The sequence below is a fragment of the Pristis pectinata genome, chromosome 12, assembly GCF_009764475.1.
Source record: "Pristis pectinata isolate sPriPec2 chromosome 12, sPriPec2.1.pri, whole genome shotgun sequence".
Lineage (NCBI taxonomy): Eukaryota > Metazoa > Chordata > Chondrichthyes > Rhinopristiformes > Pristidae > Pristis > Pristis pectinata.
In genome coordinates, this window is record NC_067416.1 from 19,025,018 (window position 1) to 19,042,974 (window position 17,957).

Genomic DNA, 17,957 nt, shown 5'->3' on the forward strand with positions numbered 1-17,957 from the left:
CTTATATCCAAGTATCCTTGCCTCATTGCACACAGAATACAGAAAAGTACAGCAGAGGAACAGGCCCTTTGGCCCACGATGTTTGTGCCATCTATGCCAATCTAACTAATCCCATCTAACTAAGCCTGTATCCCCCTATTTCTTGCCTGTTCATGTGACTGTCCATATGCCTATTAAACATTACTATTGTATCTGCATCCACCACCTCCCCTGGCAGCAGGTTCCAGGCACCTACCACTCTGTGTAAAAGAACATGAGTCGTAAATCTTTAAACTTTCTCCTCTCACCTTAAACCTTTTCCCTTTAGTCCCATTCAAATCACATCTCCAGATGCATGACCTCACATTTAGAACACAGAAAAACTACAGCACAATTCAGGCCCTTTGGCCCACAAAGCTGTACCTAACATGGTGAACACTTCTTTGCATTAACTTCCATTTTCCACTTCCTTGTCCATCTGACTGGACCATCCATGTCTTTTTACTTTATCTTTGCAGGGTAAAGTATTCCTCCTCCCTTTCAACCCCATAGCCATTTTTTTGTATTATCTGCAAACTTCATTATTATTTCCCCTACACATAAACATAAATTATTAGCAAAAACACAAGGAAGAGACCAAGTAGTGAGCCCTGCTGGAACCCCACTGGAAATAACACTCCAGTTACAAAAACATTTTTAGCTTTATTTTTATTTACAGGCAAGGACAGAATGGGCCGGATGGCCTTCTTGTCAATAAATCTTCTATAATCATAAATACCATTTTTGTCAATCATTAGCCTTTCATCCTATCACTGAGCCAGTTGTGATTCATTGTGCCACTCTTCCTTTGATCCCATGGGCTTTTACTTTTTGACCAGCCTGCCATGTGGGTCCTTCTCAAAAGCCTTGCTAAAATCTACGGAGACTACATCAAACATACTACCATCATCGAATCCTCCTCAACAAGTTCAACCAAGTTGTTTAAATGTAACGCTGCATTTAATTAATCCATACATTCCTAAAGAAAAGCCATTGCCGTTCCTTGGAATGGACTCTAATAACTTGCCCACCTCTTAAGTTAAACCAACTGGCCTGTGATTACTTGGTTTATACCTTCCTATCTTATTAATAGTACAATGTCCACTAGTCCTTTGGCACCACTCTTATAGCTGAGGAGGATTGGGAAACAATGGTCAGAGCATCTGCAATTTACTCCCCTGCTTCATTTAACATTACAGGATATATTTCACCTGGGCTTGATGATTTAGTTACTTTCAAAGTTGCTTAACTCATTAATTCTTCTTCTCTTACTCTTCCTCCTTAGCGATGATGTTGGTAGCACCCTCTTGAGAAAACAGCCATGAATTGTTAAGGATTTATACACATCCTGCACGTCAACACGTTACCTTTCTAGCCCCTACCATTTTGGCATTATGCAATTATAAAATGTGTTTGGATTTTCTTTGATCTTACTTGCCTACTTTCATTCTGTTTTAATTTCGCCTCTACCCTTTTTTCTCTTCTAGGCATTCTGCAGTATTGATTTCTCAATGCCTGATACAAGCTTCCCTTTTTTTGCCTCATTCTACCTTCCATCAATGGGCTCTAGATTTGGTAGTGAAGAGATGGACCAAGTGAAAGCGAGGGCAGGATGGAAGTTGTCGAAGGTGATGAATCTTCTGAATTCTGTACGAGAGCTTGAGGTAGTGAACATATAGTCATCAATGTAACAAAATAAGAGATGAGGGAGCATGTTTGAATAGGACTGAAACAGGGAATATATTGTTTTACTTCTTGACATTAAATACAGTATATGCCAAATAATTTTTTTTAGGGAGAGAAGCATATTTTGAATCCACGTTTATATCATTTTTGGTTATTTTTCTTTTTCCAGTCCATTACACCAGTTCATTGGCAGTGCTACAACCACCTATGGCACATTTGGTTGTAATTTCTATCATATGTTTTAACCCAAATCATTGACTGCAGCTCTTGGAACACACATGCTGTGAATGTTTGTAATCGAGTACTTGAAACTCCTGGAGGTTATCCAGACAAGAAATTTTTCCACAACTTCACCTTACATTATGTTTTCTTTTCCTCTAAATGTACGGCGTGACTTATATTCGTATATACGATTACAAAGCAATCATCATGCACTTTGTGTAGGGTCCCCTGTTTTAACTAATGAATGCAAAAAGCAGTTAATGATTACTTACAGAGAACCAAAAGTGCATTGAAAATTATGACGATAAATGCTAACAAAATATTTCCACCTGATGTTCTCTGTAAGTCCACCATCTGATTTTTAGAAAATGAGAATTAGCTCCCACTTTCACAATTATTTAAACTGCTCATGTCCAAGAACTCGTAGTTTTCTGGGGGAGTTATATATCGACTGAACCTCTTTTGCCTCAACTTATCATTTAAATGAAAACTATGAGGAAAATACCAATTTGATGAAACCAGAAGACCACTTTAAAAAAAAGTACCAAAATCTAGCTTCCTGGTATAATCTCTAAAAATTTTTGAAATTACAGTATTTCCCTTAAAAGTACTGCTGCTAATCAAGTATTACAAATTAAAAGAAACAATGTAAATGTCTATAAAACTGTACATCTTCAGAATATCCTGAAGACTTCACTGATAAACAGATCAATTTTCAAGAAAATTACTGCAAACGAAGTATATTGACCAATACAACAAGAACATAGCTTGGAAGAATGTTTGCATATAAAGTCTGTAAACACCATCAGTAAATTTCTTGTCCAGCACAGTTTGCAACAGAAAACTGAGTAGTTAAACTATCAAATATAACTGAGTATAAATTGCTTCCACTAATCAACGTTGTTACTGACAACAGATCCTCTCTCTCAAATACCACTAAAAAGATTGAAGTGGTTTCTTATGCCAACTTAATAAAATAGAATCACTTTTAACAAGAAAAATCCTAATATGCACCCTTAATAAAGCTTACTTTAAAAAACAACTATTAATTTACACTGTTAAGACTGAAAAAAAAAGCAAATGATATGTAATTTGGGGTGACATCTGGCAGTTGGAGGTGACAGAATGGGGTCATGCATGCATACATAGAATTCCTTTGGTATTATCACATCCTGTCACCAGGGTTGCACCATGTGCAGCAAGTAGGGATTAAGACTTTTAACCATTTATGGGCTAAAGGACCACATCAAGATTAAAAATGAAAGCCATATTCTAAAGCAAAATTTCCATTAGTAATTTTCCAAGCATTAATTCAATATTTAACTGGAAAACAGGAAAGTGAAAAAAAAAGATTTTAAAGAAATTTGGCAGACATTTGCAACTTATAGGTAAGCAACATGGAACCTATTTAAAAAGATTTATTTACAAAGCAGCGCCTTTAACAGAGCCCATGAGATCATTGTGGTTTTATCATTCATGAAAGATAGAGACAGGGGCAGCCTGGAGGCACACTGTTAGTTTAGGTGCAAAATCACAGAGCTGGATGTGAACTAATATTTACAATTTCATTCCTTTTCCTGCTTTGGATTCACTGTATTTGACTGCACAATCAGGGAAAGCTCCAGTTTGGCAGAGAGGTCCCCAGCTGAGAATGTACATGGGAAGTAAACATAATGTGGCATGTTGGTCACATCTCAGCAGTATTTCAAAGGGCGAAGACAATGGATATGTTCAAATAACTGTATTACATATATAAATTCCAGGATGTGGAAGGTAGGAAGATTTGAAAATGCAGAAAAGATCTGACTCTTATCTCTTAACATTTTAACTCTTGCCGGATATCTGCCACTCTACTTCTAATTACCAGATAATTCCTTTGAACTGACTGTTGGCACCCATGGTCTATACCAAATAGATTTGCATAAAAAATACAAAACCACTTTCTTCCAAACCCTTTGCAATAATGGGTCTGATTCTGTTAACTGGCTGAAAGTGGGGTGAGAGAGCACAACGCGATCTGAAACAGAGGCACAGCTTTCCTTGTAGTAGCACAATGGCTTTGGCTCTAGATGGACAAAAAAAATCATTTTGGTACTCACTTTCTTTCTGGCAGATCACACCTGATGTTCACCTGGTGGGAATGTTGCAGTGACTTCCCCAGTCTGGTTTAAATTAAAATAGATGGCGGGTCCTGATGACCCACAAACTTTGACTGGATTGCCTTTTCAGAAGGCCAAATTAAAATCTTGGATGGCAGAGTCTTTATGCCTTTTGAACAGATGAGTAACACTAGGCCATTTGAACCACCCACCCTCATAACCCTGAGCCATCTCAATTGCCCACCCTCAAAAATCCGGGCTATCTCAACTGCTCATCCTGGTAACTCTGGGCCATTAGGGCCCAGATGGGCATAACTGCCCACCCTCTCAGTTTGCAACACGCAGTACGGGATTTAAAACTGTCATTTTCTCACAAAAATAAAGATTAATATTTGCATATAAGAGTGATTTTAAAGCTCTGTGACTGATGCAGATAAACATATAACATCAAGGTAGCATGCAGCAAGTTCCTACAAAAGGGATAGAGACAGATAATCAGCAAATCTGTGTGATATTGATTGAAGGAAAAATCTGGAAATCAATGCCCTTTTAATAGATGTTGGGATGTTTAAGATCCACCCCGAGTCAATCAGCCAAATGTATTCTGATGTAACATCTCAATCAATAAAATGACAACTCCAGTACTTTCAGTTTTGTGCCATATTGCTGGTCTACATTATATTATCCAATCCAGAATTCCTGACTCAAAACCAAGATAGTACAGCCATCTGATGTTATCCCCTGCACTTCAGTTATGCCACCAACATAGTTAAACCAGAAGATGCAAAGTTCAGGGTAATGCCTCTGCTGTTGAAAGTCTGGTGAAGCAGAATATCCATTGATACAACTGAGTTAATGCAGAGTTATTTGGAGCTCAGAGAAAATCCTGCTAAAGGCAGGATGCCTAAGTGCCATATGAACATGCAATCACTGAATTATACATTGATGTGGCATGTTGAGAAATCATGGATTAAAAAGGAACAAGTTTAATTTTGAAATCCTTCAGAAGAAAACAGATAGGATTCTGGTGGAAATTAGGCATTTGGGGTATAGTGAAAGAGTTGGAGGCATGAGATTTTGCCAATACAACAGCTACAACCATTTTGCAATATTCCTACAAGTAGTGGGTGGCAACTCTCCAAATCTGAAGACCCTTCTCCAACACTGGATGATTTAATGATCTCACAAGAGCATAAGTGGTGGTGGAACAGGAATTCCACACATTATTCTGATGCTATCAAAATTCCAACCCATTTTCCAGCATTTGGATTCTTTTCCTGTACATGGAATGTAACTATACGGAGTACAGTTCTGTAATGGTAACAAACAAAACTTCTACCTAAGCGATAAGAAATGTTCTTGGAATGTTCATCCCTTTATCATCTAAGGTACAAATTAAAAATTGTTAATAAAATAGGAACATCCTATCCATCAGCAGAAAAAATTCCAGAACAAAAACAAAAACTTTTTTTTTCTTATTTTCTTAATTTCATGAAATAGGTAGCAATTGAGACAAGTACTTTTCTTGGTGAACAGCATTTACTGCATACTAGTAAAATGAGCAGTTATTTAATAAGAACCTTAATGAGGGGGTAAACAGTTTGGCACTGGAAATGCGGGCAAAGACAGAGGTCAATTAAAAGAAGGACAATGCTTTGATTACTGCTATTGAAGAAGGGAAACTTGTGTGATCATTTCTAAGACATGACTGGAGTGTCTAGTAATAATGAATAATAAATGTCAAGTAAAGATTTTTGAACTCTCTTATCTACTTTCTGTTACCTGTCTGCGCAGAGGGATACTTTTGGTCAACTTGTGCACCGTCGGCTGGGCATTAAAGTCTGGCTTCTTGGCAGTGCTCCTCATGCGACAAATAACAACCGTCAGCACCATGCACGCGATTACAAAAACACCAATGCAATAGATAACTATTTCCAGATAGTCAGGAGAGGTCAACCCTTTTGGTTTGTCTTCAGGAACTGGATTACACGTGAAGAAACAATTGTCAGATATTAGCATACAGATTCACACATGATAAGGCAACTGAAATAGAAATGACACACTATTAACTGTAGCAACCTTATCCTTTCAGAACATTTTCAATATAAAGAAGAAAAAGTGAAGGCCTTTTAAATAGCGCCATAGGTAAAATGCACACCAGTATGATATAGAGCTATCTACAACTACAAAACTTCTGCTTCCACAGAATTAGGTTATCATACTGGTACAACACCAGTCTTGTTGGAAAGGACCTCAGCGTGCTATGGCACAAAGGAGAAGTTCCCATTTCTGTTCACTACCAGTGACACCAAGTGAGAAAACCTTACTTGGCTGCAATACTACCATGACAGACTCACCAGGACCACACATTAAGCAAAACCATTGAGCTGAGATACTGGGTGTCTGCAGATGTCTATGGAATCATATGTCTCCACAAGAAGAGGGAGGAAACCAGGGGCTGAGGAAGACCACAAGTACATATTTCTAGTATGATAATAGCATTGGTGTACCATTGCATTAAATTCTAGAGTGACATAGGGTGCAAAGAATTAGGGAGACATAGAGCAAGGCGACTTTGTCCTGTTTTTGCAATTCTTAAAATTTGATTACAGCTAAACTGGTAAGAGTGCTTTTGGAAAAAAACAGCTTCCAGCTCTTTTAGCAGTTGGGTGAATACTGATAATAGCAGTAAAAACAAACAAAAGTTAAAATTCAAGTACAAAACTGAAAAATAAATACATTAATAATTTTTTCAGCTTGAACATACAGAAATCTTTTCCACTACAACTGTTACATTCAGTAATAAATATTGATGTTAAATTTAAGACTTTACATGCTCTGGTGCAAAGTCCAAGGCTCATACAGCTAAAAGGTTAAACCTGAACCAGCTTTTGTTAGAGTGATAAATATTTTGTTACGTAGTTTCATATATATTTCACAAGCAGAAAACATTCAATGTTAGACAGTGCCTTAAATTTTATCATTAACTTACATCTACAGCATAACATATTTAGCATAATGAATGCTATTTAAGCTTCTGCCATCCATAACAAGTAGTACTGCCAAAAGCTACCAAGCATAAAATGCCCTCTGAAAGCTTTAAGGTGAAACAAGAAGCAAATAAAACCACGAACAGTCCCAGATTCCTAGTGAAAGCAAGCTGTGCAAAGGTTTTTGCCTGATTGTCTGTGAAATTAGAGACTACAGAAAAGGTTTGTAGCATTCTTAAAGAGACAATCATGGTGTTTGGTGAAAAACCTCAACACTTCATTCAGATCAAACAGAGTGGTTAACAGGTCCCTTTCTCCAGGGAGAAAAGATTAGCTGTCATTGCATCCTGCAAATCCGATAACCATCACTGTCCAACAGAATTGAAGTTTTACGAGGGAATTACCGAGCAGGTGCAGTTTATTGAGGACCAATAATTGGGAAAGTTTCGTCTGAACTTAGTTGCATAGTGCCAACTTTCTTCCGGCCAATTATCAGTTAAAAATACCACTGATGACCATTTCTTAAGAGAGAGAAACAGCATCAGTTTCAACATGCTCAGTAAGACTTTCCATGCCCTCTGTTGCAAATGAATCAGTACCTCATTTTGAATACATGCAATCAATGAAGAAATAAAGTTGATTCATTGAATGAGTTCCCAAGAAGTAACACTGCTCCATTACAGAGGGGAACTGGCATTACATTGGCAAAAAGAGCAATTGTCAGCGTGACTCTCCCCTTAATTATTTAATCAAATACATTATAATTATATACAATTTTCCATCTATAATAATAAAGCAATATATATATATATATATATATATATGTATGATACAATGGGATTTTAGCATTTTAGTTCTCCTGCCAGTTCCTCTTTAGAAAGCAGTGTCAATTTTGCTTTAGGTGAAAGATTAACCATTGAAGGAAAGCCATATGTACCTGACTCAACTGTCAACCATGCAGAGTGATGAGAAATCCCAATAGAATTACCCGCCAAGCATGTATACTCCCCAGCATCCTCAAAAGTTACATTCCGTAAATAGAGAACCTCAATTTCTTTGTCCGTAGTATTAACACCGGCAGTCTAGAAGAAAAAGGAAAGCAAAAACAAAAAAAATATACAAGCAAGACATTATCAGATATTTGTGGACAGGGACAACAAACCAAGGGATTGCTGCTTAACAGCAGAGGTGCAGCAACCTGATGGAGTTATGTACCTATCCACAACCCTTCATCCAAAGCTTGCGCCCAACTTCAAGCTTGTATGGAATAATCAGATACCCATCACCATCTTAACTCACCCTTCTAGGCATGCAATTTAACTCATGGAAAAATAGAGCCACAATATTTTCTTACTTTATCATTTTCTACTTAGAATAAAAGGAATTGGATAAAATGAAAAAGGAGGTAAAACAAATGGGAAAGGAAATGTAGAATGATCTTAATGAAAAGGTGCAATGAAAATCCACAGGAGAATGAAAAATTATATAGTGATGAAAAAAGGGAAAGTTTAATTGATAAAAAAAATTGAACTGTACAGTTATGGAGAGTTTGGCCACATATTGTGGATATTTTTCCATGTCTACCGTGCATAAAGTTGCATCTTGGAAAGGAAGTTAAGAAACTATTAATAACCCAAAGCCCAAAGATTCCGTAAGTTGCTTTCAATCTTCCAAGCGTCTCCCAGCATGAATCAGCTGTTTCCCAAATTCATTTACCATGGGCAGAGCTTTGTGATTTTTGTTTTTGTAATTGTGTTACCTTTTGGGGAGAATTGAGCAACAGTGAGCCAAGCAGACTGATTGACAGCTCCAATATAATTGGAGACCTTACATATATATTCGCCACTGTCCGCCTCAGTCACATTGTACAGATTCAGCACTTCTGCATTGGAACTATTTATCCCCGAGTGCTAGAACAAACCAATAACAGAAGATAACAATATCATTGCTGTTCTGGTATGAACAGAGCTAATATCCCACCACCAGCATCAGTCTCCATATGAAATAACTTTATGAAATAAAGAAAACTATTTTATTTATGAAAATGTCCCACAATCTTGTGGTCTGAAGGAAAAAAGGATTGTGAAAAAAAATCACTGAATGGATGATCCTGCATGAATAGTTTATACCAGTTTATTTGGCACATTTTAAACCAGTGTTGCATCTTTCTTTCAGCAAGGGTCAGATCACCAATCCAAAACATTTCTGAAGTCTGATCACTGTCTTTCCAACTTTGTTCTTACAGTGAAAACTCATGGAGTCCACCAGGCAGAGCATCTAATTCCTTAGTGTTCCAGTAGTTAAGTCGGGAAGTCCATAGATTAGACCTACACTTGATTAGCAACTCCCTTTATTTCAATGGAGAGAAATAGCTCTGAGAGAGATAAAGTTTAGGTAATGAATTGAAGTGACTTAAAATAAAACAGTATTTATTGTTTTTTTTACATGTTTTTTAAATGTTTTCAATTATTTTAAATCTTTATAAATATTTGAATTTAAATAAATAGTAAAATATTTTTTATTTTGTCTATTGATCATTTTGACAGCAGGTTAAGCCTGCAGGTGTGGCTCACCCAGCTGTCAAAGTCATGGGGTGTAGCTTGTTATTTTCGGTTCTGATCTGCACAGGGCCTCCTAGATCAGAAGAAAGCTTCGGGGACCATTGTGCCACTCCATTTAAGAATATGTAGAATAGCAAGCAACTCACTGGAACAAGCCCAATGGACTACCTTACATGACAGATCAATCAGATCTAAGAGGACTGTACAATGTTTTAACCTCAGTTGAAATGTAAATATATTTTAGCTGTCATGGAAATAGAACTTTGGAAGAAAAATAATTTACTCTAAATAAGAAATCCTTGGGATTAAACTCAGAATTAAATACAATTTAAAACAAATTGGATATCGGCAAATATTTAAAAATATGGATATACTTTGCCCTTATTGATAAGAAATGTCACTCATCACAATTATCACGTTCAGAAAGCCTTTGAGTTCTCAAACCTTTAAGACATTGACGTAAGGAGCTCCATCCGGACCATATCGACTGCCATTCTTTTCAACATGCTTCAGCCATTGTATATGGGGCTGGGCATCACTGAATACTTTACATACAAATTCCACATCACTTCCCACCAATGCTGTTTTGTTAGCAGGCAATCCTGCTTGAAGAATAGGCCTGTGGGGTGACCGCTCTGAAATAAATTTTAGAAAACAAGTATACTTCATATTAGTACATGAAACACTGAATGAAACAACATACATTTAACAGGAACAAACAACATACAGTTAACAGGAAACTACTGCGTGCTTGGTAAAATAAAGCTTGTACTGAAGTTTCTCTTTGATTCTCCCTTCCCTTTTGTAAAGCCAAGTAGTATGATGGGAAAATTGACAAGGATGTATAGTGTCATGCATTTATTAAAACTAAAAAATGTCAAATAATTTAAAATACCTACAAAAGCAAAAGAAAATTACATCAGCCAACTTTATGGTATAAAGGAATATAAAAAGCTACCAATGTTATGAACTGCTGCTTCAGCGGCTACTTGGAACACAGTATAAAATTATGTCCTGCCTCATGGAAATAGAATTTTAAATATAGGTAGTTCTTAAGTACATGGCTTTTCATAAGGCTGTTCTTCTGTTGTTTTTCCATTACGTATGAAGCAACATCCTGCTTTAATAGCTATGAGACTTGTAAAAAGTATCTAGTTTAAAAAGCTCTGAAATGTCTTTAAACGTTGGAAGGAGACTACAGAACAGCTACAGACCCCCAAAGAAAACACTGGAGGCACTAACAGAGTAGTTTTAAAGATGCCTGCTTAGAAATACATATGAGAACCAATACCACCATATATATTACTTTTATTAGCTTGCCAGCATTTCTAAATGAGTGTTTTGAATTTGCCAACAGATTCTTTCACAAGCAAACATTTTGAGTGTATTGCAAAGAAATGGTGCCTCTGGTTAACAATAAGACCTTTGATATAGTCAAACATATTTGGCTAGATGCTGGCATCTACAGGGAATTAATTCATGGAGCAACCTTGCCCTGTTATAGGGCCACAATTAGCTCATTTAAAGTATGGTACAATCAGTCAAATGTTCTCATTCTCACATTCAAATGTTAGATATTGAACCTGAAGTCAAGGATTTTTACTCTAAACTAAATATTTCAAGCATCTTCCTGTTGCCATTATATTAATGCTTTAAAACATTTTTGTTTTCACAGTTTTCTGAGGAAAATACAAGTTTACAACTAATTTCAATTCAAACCTCTTCTTACAAATTTAAAACTGTGTTAAGCCCTTCACACACGTTGCATAAAATTATATGAATTTACAAATTTAAAATATTCTGTTTCTTGTCAAATGTTAATAAACTAAGGATGATTATTTGAGTGGTATGAAAGAGACTTTGGTTCCAGAAAAGGGTCCAGTGGCCATAAAAACATAAGCTAACATTGACAAACAGATAACAACTTCTGCAGAGAAACTATCTGAAGACTTTAGGGAAATAAGAATACAGGCTTTTCTTCAAATTTAACCAAAAAAATCTTTAAGTAGAGCATTGTGATTGGGTAGTTATGAATTACACTATTATATTGGACATCTCACTGCCTTGACTGAAATCAAACATGAATTTCCAAATAAAAAGAAGATTCTGGTGAGGGCAGATTGACAGTCATTAGTTTTCATTTCTATTGAATATTTAAATGCTGCATCAAATATATTAATTATCAACAAGAGATAAGCAATGCCATCATATTTTAATGTGGTTGACTTAAGATTTACTTCTGAAATGACATTAAACCCCACCCAGCCAAACAAATGCTTTGCAAAATCTTAATAGAATTAGGCCCACCACCTGGCAACATCTTTGGCATCAGATTCTAATATGATAATCAGCGCAGCCAACCCAGAAAAGCCCTTCTCAGTAACATCTGGAGACGTGCAAAAAATGGAAGAACTATCCCACAGACTAACAAAGCAACAATCTAAGAAAAATTACAGACACTCCAGCCAACATCCCAGACACCTCCATCACCAATGAAGGACAAGTCCAACAGACTCTGAAATTCATCAACATTTCACTCTGGATTCTATGAGGTCTCATGGCATCAGGTCAAAAATGAACAAGGAAGCATACTGATTACTATTACAGCCTTTCCTCACTTGTTGAAGATCACTTTGAACTGATGCTGAAGGTAGCAGTGGCAAAGAAACTACTTTGGCCATTGCTAAGAATGAGTCAGTAGCATCACCACTCACTAAGCGGATGAATCCTTACAGACATATGTGAAACAGAGTGTGTGGCCTGCAGCAAGTGACACCTTTTAAAGGTCTGGGTGATTATCATCCTATCTAGCCTTTGACTAGAGCCTGCCTACCTGACCCAAGACTGACAGAACATGTATAGGTACATGGATTGGAAAAGTTTAGAAGGTAATGGGCCAAATGCTGGCAAATGGAACTAGCCTGGATGGGACATCTTGGTCGGCATGGACCAGTTGTGCCGAAAGGCCTGTTTCCGTGCTGTATAACTCTATGAACTTTATGAACTCTATAAACATGACCACATGTGGCAGAATTGGGTCAGGCATCAACAAGTCCTTGGGCTTGAGTCTGAATTGGATTGGACATAATTGGGTCAGATTTTAATTTTATGCTCAAGCACATTCCACTGCTGGCAGTGCTACCAAACAGCACTTAGTAAACAATAATTCTTCCCCAATCTTCACTCAGGACTATTTAGCACCTGACACAAGAACCAGAAGCAGTGTTGGGCCAATCAGCCCCTTGTGCCTACTCCACCTTTGAATAAAATCTATCAATCTCTGTCCTGAATATACCCAGCAACTCAGGCTCCATATGTCTTGGGAAGAGAATTCTAAAGATTCACTCCCTTCTCAAAGGCAATTGAGAATGCAAAGGCAATTGAGAATATTGGTTTTGCCAGCAATGCTCAGATTTTGTGAATGGTTAAAAATTTTCAATGACAGTTTTAGCAACTGGAGCTGCTTTGTCATGTTTGACAAACTTCTTAGAGATGTACTTACAGAAAGCAGGAAGCAGTGGAAGTAGCAGAACAATCATATGTAATCCGGAAGATTATTTTATAAAGTTAGAGTACACAGGATTGAGGGTAATATACTTGCTTTGATTGAGGACTGGTTAACAGACAGAACAGAGTAGGAATAAACTGGTCATTTTTGGGTTGGGGACTGGGACCAGTGGGATGCAGAAAGGATTGGGCCCCAGCTGTTCACAACTGATATCAGTGATTTAGATGAGGAGACCAATTATATCCAAGCTTGCTAATGATACAAAGCAAGGTGCCAGCATGGATTGTGAGGAGAATAAATATAGGCTTCAAGGGGATATAGAAAGCGAAGTGAATGGGTAAGGATATGGCAGATGCAATATAATGTGATAAAATGTGAGGTCATCCACTTTGGTAGGAAAAATATAAAAAGACAAAATGTTCTTTAAATGGTGAGAGAGAGAGAGAGAAAAACTGGCAATCAGAGGGACTGGGTGTCCTTGTACACAAATCTCTGAAGATTAATCTGCAGGTAAATGCAGGCATTAGTAAGACAAATGGAATGTTGGCCCTTGTTGCAAGAACATCCAAGTACAAGAGTATAGACATCTCATCGCAATATAAAGGGCCGCATCTGGAATATCGGGCGCAGAAGAAGTACAACGTGGTTTATGAGAGTGGTTCCTGGGACAGGGATGAAGAGAGTTTAAGCAGACTAGATCCATACCCACTATAGTTTAATAGAATAATAAGTGATCTTATTGAAAAGAAAGCTTACTGAAACATGCAAAATTCCTACCAGGGTCACAGGCTCAAAATAGGGGTCGGTTATTCAGGACAGAGATGAGAGGAAATTTCTTCACCCACAGTGTGGCAAACCTTTGGAATTTTCTACCCAAGAGAATTCTGGAGGCTTAGTCGATGAGAAAGCTCACGGCAACTTTTTTAATATTAAGGAAATCAAGAGATACAGGGCTGGTGATGCTGAGGTAAAAGATCAGCAGTGATCTTATGAATGGTGGAACAAGCACAAGGGGTTGAATAACCTATTCCTGCTTCTATTCCTTATACTCATGTACTGTCATTATCACAATTCAAATAAATTCTCTTAATTTTGAAACCAGTGCATCATATTAGTTATTCATTAGGACATTTTACATAGAGTTCAAAAGGCCAATGCAAAAAAAAATGATAATTTGAATTGTAAAAGGAAATTTTTTTACAGATTAAAAATTGAACAACCTACAGTAACTCCCGGTGCCAGAGCTCCAAAGGGGATAAATATCTCTGGGAAAGTATTTCATTTTTGAAACAATAGGTTGTTTTTCCAAGGATACAAGATATAGAGATAGAGCATTCTTCATTCCACTTTCTACAATTAAGCATGCCTGCTGCTGACCAAGGCCATCAGTCCTCAGAAAAAAAACCTGAGGGTAAACTAAACTAATTCCATTGTGTTTGTTCAATGATGTGATGAGGTGAAGTTGAGAGTGACTGGGGGGGGAGGGGCAAAGAATAAATGAGGCAGCTGGCTGGCACTGGGTCTGCCACTAATTAAGCTCATGGAGCCACAGCCAAATATTAAAACTCCTGCCAGCATCATGTCATTTTTGCTCATCTTCTCCAAATGTAATTCAAAACTTGACACACCATACCCCTGACTCCCAAAAACACAGGGAGTCGGAACCTTTTTTACTGGAACAATTCAACATTCATAATGTAAGTTGATAATCTCATGTAGGCAATTCACAGCCACTTGGCATCAGTAGGAATCCATAATTTTACATTTTGAATGCAAGCCCTGGAAAGTTCAATTTTTTTCATCATGAATTGCATGTCAAATTCACTATTCAATTTATAGAATGTACTAAATGTCAACCTAAGTAATATGTTATTTAAAAATCATGCAAATTTGTCATGAAGCTCTTTGCATGCTCTGGGCACAAGAATTTGAATGTCAATGAAACAATTAATAAAGTATATGGGGTCCTTGGCTTTATAAATTAGAGTATAAATTACAAAAAGAAAAACAGCTATAGATATACAAAATATTAGTTTGGTTCCAGCCAGAAATGTTCTTTTTAGAGTAGACAAGGCCAAGAGAAGATCTAATTGTGAAATTATAAATGGTTTAAATAGAGTAAATAAAAAGAAGTTGATTCCAGTATGTGAAGGGATGACAAGAGGACACAGACGTAAAATGAATGGGAATGTCAAAGGATAGTTAATCTTTGGATTCTCTACCCAAGAGAGCCAGGAATGCTTAGTCTCCAAGTAGATTCAAGACAGAGAGAAATAGATTTTTGTATATTAAAGGAATCAAGGGATAGGAGATTATTGTAGGTAAGTGGCAATGGAGTAAAAGATCAGCCACTGAATGGTGAAGCAGGCACAAGGTGCTGATGGCCGTCTCCTGCTTTTTTCACTGCAACAAGTTGCTAAGATTTGGGATGCATTGCCTGATAAGCTGTAGCGTGTAAAAGAAACTGGATAAATACTGAAAGGAGAAAAGCTTGCATCACTGTAGGGAAATAGCTGGGAATTGTAACTAACTGGATTATACTTTGTAGACCAGCCTAAACTTGCAGGGCAAATAGTCTTTCCAAGGTGTACAATTCTATGAACAACACTACATTTACAACAACTAAAAACTCCAAATACTTTGGTATCACTTGAATGTAAGTGGTGAAAAAAATTAGGCTATCAAATATTCCATCACTTTGCACACAAAAAGGCGATTAATTTTACTGAACAACGTGTCATAAGAATCTGTTATTTTAAGGTCTTTTTAGTTACCTTATCCTGGACAAGGCACATATTTAAGCAACAGGTTTAGGCGCTTTTAGACAAAAATGAAAAGTAGTAATTCAATCACAAGAAATAAAATGTCAAGTAGGCCGAAGCTTTATCTAAAACTTCATTTGTAATATTCTAGAAATATGGAGCAAAAAGAATAAAAATCAGAAGAGCCTCAAAATCTAGGTACTTTTAAAAATTAAATTGTTCAACTACTTTAAAGCTACATGTTAACAAAAGGAAATGCCTGAAGTCAAAATACTGACACCTTTAAAACACTGTAAGGTATTGCTTTGTTTTTCATTCTAACAACTTGGATGTAAATTATTTGTCAATTTTACAACCTAATATTTTCTACTTACTTTTCATTTTTAAGGTTTCTGTGCAATCTGTACCAAGATTTCACCATGGCACTACTCCCAGATATCTCTCTTGATTCTGCTTAAAAATTAGCTGCTAAAGGGATACAAAAAGCTGCTGCAATGGGGAATTTCTACTGATTCTCTTGATATACCTACAAGCTTGGAATACAGTATTCATACTTTCAGGGGAGTCAATAGAAAGTAAAAGGAGCAATGGGGGGGAGGGGGGGAGATAATGATGTAAAATGAGCAGCCAAACTGACTGTACCAAATCAGGTCAAAACTACACCAACAGTCTCCTTTACGTACCACTCCAAGAACAAATATCAGTATTTATTTTTCATTTGCACTGACATTAATTCATGCATTTTATTTGGAGCATACTGTAGGACCTTCAAACAAAGAGTGCCGTACAGGACTCAGGAATCCCATGAACTAGAAATAGAACTCGATTTTTATGTTAACTTTCACATGCTGAATCGGCTATTATTCAGCTCATGCCTCACATCAGAATTTTTAAAAAATCTGTGAATATTTAGCTGAATTCAGTGAATTATTTAACTTATCCCATTACTAATATTAATGAAGGAACGCAAGGCATAAATTTGCCTTAGGAAGTGATGCAAAATGTGCAGCAGCAAATCAATTGCTCTTTTTGCTGCATTTTTCCTTTTCATTGGAAATTGGCAGCCTGCTTTTCCCATCACCCATTTTGTTCTAGCATCTAAGGTGAATTTACACTCCTAAGTTTTGTTTGTTTAAATATAGGGTGGTCAGGGAGGAGATGATTTATCACTTTAACCTGAAATCTGAGAATAATGAGTGATAGAGTTAGGAGTATACATTCTTGCAATGGTTGGTGTTCCCTGTCTTAGAGCTTGCCAGCAAAGGCCTGATATGAAGGAAGTGTATTTTCTAATGGCTGATCTTTGAGCAGGTGGCAGGCAAGGAGAAGTTAATGGCCCAATCCCAATACTAAGGCAGGAAGTATAAAGAGGGCTTCAATAAAAACAAAATGATGGATACCAGATTTTAGAGATTCAAGTCAGCTAGAAGATCATTTTGAGACACCATTAAGGTCAAACTGACCTGACTAATATTACATTCAGACATCATTAGAGGGTCTGGAACGTCTGTGGTCACACTAACCTGAACATGACTAATATTCATGGTCATTTTAGTCATAAATAAAACTACTATTCTACATCTTAACCACTATTCTCAAGCAGTTTCAGTCTTCACAACTGTAACTAGTTAAACAACATGTAATAAATTATTTTACGTTTGTAATGTAACTTTCTAAATTGTGACATCTTAACTCCTCTGGGGCATATTTCTTTTGTTAATAAATTTCATAAAAAATGAGGGCAGGATGTGCACAACTTAGTTTAGTTCATTTTCCCAGCAATTGAGGCTAAGTGGTATGCTGAAATGGAGCCATTTTTCTGTCCTTGTTCAATAATCTCTGAAAGTTAAGAGTGTGTGGTTGGCAGACAGGCTACAGATCAAACTGGCGCAGGACCTTTCTCTTTTCTTCTAAAATATGTAAATAAAACTGCAAAAACAAAGATATTTTTAAATCACCCCGTGGTAAAACTATATCAGGAATTTTACTGTGAACAACTCAATCTTTGCCATGTGACTGATTTTAATTGGTCGCTTTGAATGATTAAATATAAAAGTCTTCACTTTTGTAAAATTTGTAATCTGGATCAGCTTTGTAGTAATGTATATTTC

At 36.8% G+C, this 17,957-nt stretch overlaps 1 protein-coding gene across 2 annotated transcripts in view; it reads right to left on the minus strand.

Moving 5' to 3' along the window:
• LOC127576950 (fibroblast growth factor receptor 2-like) overlaps positions 1 to 17,957 on the minus strand; it is a 78,118-nt gene that overhangs the window by 16,634 nt on the left and 43,527 nt on the right. The window contains exons 7-9 of one of the 2 annotated variants that reach the window (XM_052027776.1): positions 10,021 to 10,211; positions 7,953 to 8,097; positions 5,808 to 6,004 (exon numbers count right to left, since the gene is read on the minus strand). In XM_052027776.1, coding sequence (XP_051883736.1) covers positions 5,808 to 6,004; positions 7,953 to 8,097; positions 10,021 to 10,211 — 533 coding nt within the window. Of the gene's footprint in view, positions 1 to 5,807; positions 6,005 to 7,952; positions 8,098 to 8,774; positions 8,926 to 10,020; positions 10,212 to 17,957 lie in introns of both variants that reach the window. The other variant, XM_052027775.1, reaches the window with a different exon arrangement.